Genomic DNA, 8,411 nt, shown 5'->3' with positions numbered 1-8,411 from the left:
TTTTTGCAATGATGCAGTAGAAGACATATTTCATTTCCTTTTATATTGTGATACATATATAGAGGAACGGGTTAAAGCAATAGGGCTACAACAACCCTATGAAGAGAAGGAAAGTGACGTAGTGGGAAAATTTCTATTTTCAGTAACAACGAAATAAGAAAGAAACCATATACTTGATGTGGAAAAAAAGAGAAAAAAAAAGGAAAGAGCTAAACAAATAAACAAACAAAAACAAAAAATACCCAAGACTAAGAGGCGCCGTTGCAAAGGCATTGCCTCGACCCATAACTACTACTACTTAAAACCATGAAATTTTCCCGTCTCTGAAGAGCACTACTGCTGACCATTTCTGCAGGCCCAAAATCATCACCAAGAAGAACAAACGTGCTTTGTAAGACAATTGTGAGTAGTAAGTGTTTGCATATTAGGTTCATGTGTTTAGCTACTACTAGGTATGTGGGTTAGGCTATCAAGAGGAACAAGTACCTGTGAATAAGCTAAATTCTTTAAGAGTAGGACAACCTCGGAATGGTAGCTACTACTAGTTGTGTTATTAGAGCGGGGTCCCAGACTCCAGATGCCCCTAAAGCCAGGTCAGGGCACGGAACCCTAAACAAGATTGGATAGGCAACGTTTCGGATAGGTCAATGAGTGGCATTCTAGGGAAAAACAGTTTCCCATGGATCACCTAAGCTTATTTCCTTGTTAGTTTTACTCATTATTCAGTTTAACTTTGTTAGTACTTAAAACTGTTTACAGGTATTCTCCTACTTATGGAAAAATCATATCTCGAATATACCCTAGCCTACACTAGGGTAATTTGCACCATCTCTACATATAGGGTAGCCTAGCCTACACTACTTTATACATAGGTATACAGCATAATAATTATTAGTTTCAGCATATTTTCTAGGTTTAATGTAGGCTATGTGTGCTTATGAAAATTCAGTACGAAGTAATTGAATAAAATTAAAGTGTTGGCCTAGTGTAGACATACGAATACAGTAGCGTAGCCTACAGTATTCTCTATATTACACATGCGGTATAGTAATTTATTAATTGATATAAGCTAATTCTCGAGGTTCAGTGCATTCTGACTATGATATATTAGTAGAAAAAAAAATTGGACACAAAACAAGAATCAGTCAGACATCTGTACAATTGAGTGATGTCAGGGCTGCTGATGGCTGCATATAATTATGAAATAAGTTCTACACCACTTCACTGTATCCAATAATATTGTAGGTATTCTTGTATTATGTTATTGCATTATAAATACTAACTTAAAGGTAGTGGTCAATGTTTTGATTTAGAAATCAGTTGTGGGGCCCCATACAAGTTTATTTTGCCATATTTAGGGGTAAAAAAACCGCATGGTACAGGGGTGGACCATGTACGATCAATGTGTACAACCCCAAGAAAAGTACATTATAACGCGTCCTGACATCGGAGGTGGGCATCAGACGCAACTTGTTGTTGGTGAGAAACGGAGCTAAAGACCTCTACTCCGGTGTCAGGACGCGTTATAATGTACTTTTCTTGGGGTTGTACACATTGATCGTACATGGTCCACCCCTGTACCATGCGGTTTTTTTACCCTAACTCAATTATGAGCAAATTTTCTAGCTTCTAGTTAGCATAAATGAATTTCCAGATATTTACTTATATGAGACAAGGTCATTTTCGTTAGACAACGTGTTTAAGTTGAAATATGACTTGAATACATTTGTTGTGAACTAAATTATTTTTTTTCATTAAAAGATTGCATCAGGGGCATGTTTTTTTTGTGTCAAAAAAAAATTACATGATTCCATTCACTATTTTCACATGGTTTCAGCGTAATACAAGCTTTGCGTTATCTTTTATTGGTCAAATAAAAAAAAACTGTAAAATGTGTTATTTCAAGCCCAATAGTTTGATAAAATCATTTCTCTCAATTTTATCTACAGTTGTGTTCGATGGCACAATTTTATCTATGGTGTGTTCGATGGCACAAGTTATCAAGTTTACGGAGTTTTGTCCTTGTTGCTATTGCATGATTGTCATTAGCAGTATATTTCCTTGCTGAGCTTTGATCTTATAGCAAATAAAACTTTCTGCATAAAAAACATCATCCTATGCTACATATCACCATTATAACATGACTGCGGTAATTGCTTACTATCATTCGGTGTTCATGACTACACATTTACATTTACACAAAATTATAACGTTAAAACAATACCTTCATCATTCTCTTTTGCTGTTTTCAGACTTTTTTTAACTAGAAGACGGGATAAATTTAGGCTATTGTAATTTGGTCTCTCTCGCTCCCTGAGTGTACTCTGCTGCCTGCGTCCATTGTGAGTGAAATTTTAAAATAATTTCAAAATATTGTCGTATCAGTATTAATTGTTAACCCCATCGTAAAATCGGATTATCCATAGGACAAATTATTGTAACTTGAACACTACCTGTATTTTAATTCATGTCTATTGGTCCCTTTTCTGCAACAATAGTAACCCCCCAAAATTAAAGATGTTTCCAAATTAGATATAACACAATATTTCTACTTTAATTTTAACCCAACCCCCTTTCATTTCTTTTTCTTAATATAACTGAGGCAGGGCAGGGCAATGCTACTTAGCTTTGACATCCATCGCTTCCAGGTATAAGAACATTCTTAATTTTGTGGGCTATCCTTATGTATTCCCCCAGTTTTCTGTTAGGGGATTTCCATGTCTATATTTATGTCCTGATCTGTTTTTTTAATTGATTTACACATGAATAAATGTTCGGTGATGTCCTCCTCCACTGCATATATCACAGACCTCGTCCTGAAATTTACCCAAGAAGCTAGCCTTTAAGTTCAACATATTCAGTCTGGCTTTCATTATGATACATGCGTCCTTTGTTTCCAGTTCCCTTATGTTTTTGTTTTCCTCAGCTTCTTTATTTCTTTCCTCTTTTGTTTGAAAGTCTCAGATATCTTGATTAATTCTTATCTTTATTTCCTTATTCAGTGCTTTTTTGGCATACCTCATTCCATTAATTTCTATATTATATTTGGTACATGTGTTCACCAAGCTTTTTGTCCAACATTGTCCATAAGGGGCTCTTATTGCTCTTCTACTATTTTTGATCTTTGTTTTTGAAAAACCTGCACATATACTGGCTCATCCTGATCTCTGCTTGCTCTTTTATTCTGGTTCATAGTCAACGTGTTTCATTATCTTGGTACCACCTTTTTTGGCATATCTCATTCCATTTTATTTCTATTAATATATTTGGTACACCGTATTCACCGAGCTATTTGTCCAAAAATTGGTCCATAAAGGGCCTCTTAATTGCTCTTCTGCTATTTCTTGATTGCTTCTTTTTTTTTTTTTTTTTTTTTTAAACCTGCACATATACTGCTCATCCTCATCTCTGCTTGCTCTTTTATTCTGGCTCATAGTCAACATGTCTTATTTCTTGGTACCTTGCCTTTCCATTTATTATAGCCCTATTTTGGCTTCTGATTCTGTGACTGTATTTACAGTTTCTACCATATTTGCAGTGCCCCTCTTTGAAACGCTTACATTCTCATCTTTTGGTCTACCTAATATTGTCGTACTATAGTCCTAGTTCTGCTAATGACTCTGTGGCTGTATTTACAGTTCCTGTCATATTCACAATATAACCCTCTTTGTTGAACTTATATACTGTCCTTTGGTTTACCTCTTTTTTCTGCCCGTGCTGTTTCTGGGATCTTTATAAATTCTGCTTTTTCCACTTGTGCTGGTACTCACAAGAGTCTCCTTTCTTGCACTTTCCTGTCGTAAGTGCAGGGTACTCACAAGTCTCTCCTTTCTTGCACTTTCCTGTCGTAAGCGCGGAACTCACAACAGTCTCCCTTTCTTGCAACTTTCCGTCGTAAAGACCTGCACTCTGCTCTTGTTTGCTTATCCTTATCTTTAGGTGCACTTTGATTTCCCAACCCCCTCTGTTAATCGTGGTCCCTGTTCAGGGCTTCGCTATTCAAGCATTGCTTGTTGTCAGGGTTAGGTGAGTTACTCTCTAGTCTTGACATTATTTTAGTGGTCCTTTCCGTGATTGTACCTTGTTTGTTTTCCATATTCTTCACTAGGTTTTCATTTAGGGTTTTCAGGTCTTCCATGAAGCTCCATTGATTGCTGACTGTCATGTTTTCTGCAATTTCTCTGTTTCTCCAATTGCTTTTTCTAATTTTTCTTTGTATGATCTGCAATCTTCTTTGAGTAACTTTAGTTCACCAATTGATTTATTCTCCTTTTTTACTTTCTCTGCACTTTTTATTCCATCCAACACCATATTTCCAAAATTCTTGGTGATCTGGGATTTTTCCTCTATCCTTTCTCATAGCAATTTCCTCATCCTGACTTATTGACCCTTTTTTGCCTGTACCCTCCATTAACATTCTATAAACAAATTAACTAGTTGGTTTTTCTTCCTTCCCTTAGCATCTCATGCAATCCTATATAAGCTTGTTTTCAGCAATTTCTCAGTTTCTTCAATTGCTTTTTCTAATTTCTCTTTGTATGATCTGCAATCTTCTTTGAGTAACTGCAATACCAATCTAGGCCTTTTTCCTTTTCTGTCATTTTTATCGACCTCAAGAAATTCTTCATTTGAGGCTTGTTTAGGCCTGTGCAGAACAATTTTTTGCATTTATCACACTTGGCTTTCGTCTTCTGGGCCTAGCTGGACCTTGCAATTGCCCACATGGGCATGACTCCTTCCTATCACTTGTCGATTCCTTGTGGGTGGATGTAGCTAAAAATCATCGTCGTGGTCTAAATCTATTATGCTTACTGTTGTCATGAGGCCGACCTTTTGAACATTCTTTGATGTCTAACAAGGAGACGTCACTCCTCTAGAGTTTTATCTATTGCTTCTTTTACTTTGGCCTTTTCTGGAATTCATTCCGACTTCAATTTCCATGACCTGTTGTTTTCCACCTTCCACCATGTTTGTTTCCCTGACCTGGCTGGATGTCTCCACCAACAACACAACTGTACCTTACCTTTCAATCCAGATCTGAATTCTCCCTCTGCTAATTAATTTACATCACACCTCCCACTAGTTGCTTTGCCATTCATAAAATTGGTACCCACTTTCAATTAGGACAACAAACCAAAAATAAGCTTTTCCCACACCATATCTTGATATTTTTCTGTCTCAGGTCCCCTGTATGTTCAAGAATTGTGAAGCTGGGGATTGTTCATTATGGCAAGTACATGGACCTTGAATCGTCATGCAAAAAGAAAATTTAAGGACTATAGAGAACTTTGCATGGGAAATAAAAAAGCTACTGTAGAAAATAATTCACATACACAGGCAACTAGTGGTGAAATTTTTAGCAACGATGGATGTGAAAATATTGTCTTCTCCTAGCTTACTAATTGCTTGGCAATCTGTGTGTGTGTGTGGGGCTATCAACCTTTTTTCTTTTTGCTTATACAGATTTCCAAAGAGTATCTGTTGACAGTTTCCTCAATTTTTTCAGTAAATTGAATATTGTAAATCAGATGGTACCTGTGTAACCAATAAAATCAGCTTTTATTTCCTGTGTTGGTGAAGCTATTTATGAAAAGAGATTTGTGCTAACTACATTTAAATTAACACACTTCTGTTTAGATATTGGAAAATATTGATTTCTTTTTCAGTCTTGCGACCTCTTGTGATGACAATGACAAAATTGGAAAGTAGGGTGCAAGATCAGCAGAAGTCACTAGAAATAATGATAGGTACCATCGAACATTTGAAACAAACTCAGGCTGCTGCACCCACTGGACCTGATTTATCCCTGCTGGACGGATTGCTACCAATACAAAGATATGTAGACTTTGAGGACTTTGAACAACAGATAAATGGGGACAGTCCCCTTAGAAAGTCACTGGTAAGCTACATGTCAGTTACCGTGATATGCACAATGATGTTTATTATGCTTCAGTACTGAAAACTTTTACTTTGACATTACTAAAGATAAGAAAAGGCCATAGTATGTAGAATGATTTCATTACTAATAATTATCAAAAACTTTCGTATAACCACTCTTATTGAATGTTATTTCTAGGTACATAGACTCTAGATTCTTGGGGGAGCAACCGTCAGCAGTCAAAACCATGATTGACTTCTGCATGACAAGTGGACTCCAGTATGAGTTCAACTGGGAAGGTCGTCTTGGCTGGAAGACGAAAACAAATACATGCAAGAAAGGGTTCAAGAACACGACATTGTGTGGAATTATAATAAGTGAGTGCTGTATAATGCTGTTAGGTGTAGGTATGGCTTTTGCAGTGTGTAAATTGGCACTTTGTAGAACTGCCTATTGCTAGTTTTTAGATGGGGATGCAGATGCAGTGAAGTGCCATGGATGCTGGTAGATAGTCAAAATATAAGTACTGTATGTGAAACCTTCAAAACATGAGTTGCATTTGTATTTCGTCCACACATTCAGTAACGTTTAAAAGTAATGCAAAGTAATCCATTATAAAAGTGCAGTGTAATGTTAAAGCACAGAAACCATAAGTGCCATTATCATTTAGCCTTGGCAGGGGTTAACATCAAAATCAAATCCCACAAAGTTAAAAGTGACTTAAACCTTAATTGTTAACCCTTTAAATGAATTAATACTTTGACATCAAAACTTCTAAAGTTGGATACTGCCATAGCCTCTGTACCAATGTCTTCCACTGTCTTGGATTTGAGTTCACTTGCTTGAGAGTACACAAAGTTGCACCATTTTTTTCTTGTCCACTTTTACCTTCCTGTATAGGGTTACTTTTCCTACTCGACCCCTTGGGTTCAGAGGTTTATGCTTTTCTAACTTAGATTTTAACTCAAATTGTAATAATAGTGGTATAAGTAACTGAATATAAAGGCTTTTATATTGTTGGACTATGTGTAGTACTGCAGATATGCAATTTACTAATATTGATTATCCTTTTCAGATATTCTGGTGAACAAGACACAATTATCAACTGATGAAACTGAAGTAGGGAAAACTATGATGATTTATCTAAGAAATGCATGTGACAGATACTTGGGAAGGAAAAGACCAAAAGACTTGCGCAGTCAGCAAAGTCAAGATGAGAATCCCAATTCATCTCAACCTAATTCTGGTGGGGATCCTGAAGGAATATGATATAGAGCACTTTTGCTGACTGTTGTCAAGGAAATTATAAATATTCATGTAATTTGTTTATCACTCAAATTTATCTTATTATTGTCAGTCTTTTAATTAGATTTTTATTATTTAAATAAATAATTTTTATTATGTTTAAATGAATAATTTTATGTAGAGACGTATCATTCTTTTCTGTCTAATGTTTGTTGTGACTTCATGCAAGATGCTACATCCATTTATCTCTTACATACAGTGCTGTACTTAATGAATGGCAATTTGTGTTCCTGCATTACTTTTTTTTTTTTTTAATTAAATGGATGTACCATCTTGCACAAAGTCACAACAAACATTAGACAGTAATCCATGAATATTTATAATTTCCTTGACTATATCATCAGCTAGCTTTTGTAAAAATGATTGTATATAGAAATCAGATATATTAAACATTAAGGAGAGTTTATGTAGTATAGAGAATGCAGTGGGTGTTTCATGTATATATATGGTACTAGTTACTGCAACTGTTTTGTTAACCATTTTTTGCCTTCTAATAAAAATTTAATTGTGACTATGTATTTTGATGTTAAACACCAGTATAATGGAATCCCATTTTTTTATGTGAACGCATTTATTGAAATTATTGTTTACATGACAGACACAATACTTTATCACAGAACAGTTTTTAAAAGAGTATTGATTTGTTTCTATTGACTGATATATGTTTGCATAAAAGTGTTTAAATTATTTTCAAAAATAATTTTGTCAATACCTAAATACTTGCCACATCACCCTATACTACTTTATCAAAATAAATTTAGATGAATATTGCAACATACAGATACATAAGGGTAACATTTTGTCCGAAGCACTGATGAAAGAAATGTTTTATATCTATGTTAACATCACCCTGTTGTAGCTAAAGTTTGAAAATAAACTATACAATGTTTTATGCATGTAACTATAGTGCTGATAAAAAGTCAAGTAAGGAGATCGAGCTTCTAACATTTCTTCCAGTGGGGTTCGATCACATGTCTAAGACCACTGAACAAAACTGCCAAAGGATTCAGTTTTTTCATTGTATAGTTTATTTTCAAACTTTAGATACAGCAGAGTGATGTACATAGATATCACATTTAATTCTTTCATATCATGCATTGGAATTATCTGGCAATCCATAATGAAACATAAATTGGATACTGGTAATCGTACCAGTATCTGCCCAAAATAGGAAAGTTAGTAGTCCAGAGTTGTTTCACTACTGGTCCAACACACGCATTGGCGTGAT

At 35.3% G+C, this 8,411-nt stretch overlaps 1 protein-coding gene across 1 annotated transcript; it reads left to right on the top strand.

The window, feature by feature from the left end:
- The first annotated feature begins 246 nt into the window (after positions 1 to 246).
- LOC135213191 (uncharacterized) lies at positions 247 to 7,539 on the top strand. The gene is made up of 4 exons (XM_064247160.1): positions 247 to 402; positions 5,667 to 5,899; positions 6,077 to 6,255; positions 6,954 to 7,539. The coding sequence occupies exons 2-4, from the start codon at positions 5,871 to 5,873 to the stop codon at positions 7,145 to 7,147; spliced, it is 402 nt and encodes a 133-aa protein (XP_064103230.1). The 5' UTR covers positions 247 to 402; positions 5,667 to 5,870; the 3' UTR covers positions 7,148 to 7,539.
- Positions 7,540 to 8,411: the final 872 nt, after the last annotated feature.

Source organism: Macrobrachium nipponense, chromosome 42, assembly GCF_015104395.2.
Source record: "Macrobrachium nipponense isolate FS-2020 chromosome 42, ASM1510439v2, whole genome shotgun sequence".
NCBI classification, from domain to species: Eukaryota; Metazoa; Arthropoda; class Malacostraca; order Decapoda; family Palaemonidae; genus Macrobrachium; species Macrobrachium nipponense.
The sequence above is the reverse complement of the archived record's forward strand: the minus strand, read 5'-3'. Positions and strand labels throughout refer to the sequence as shown.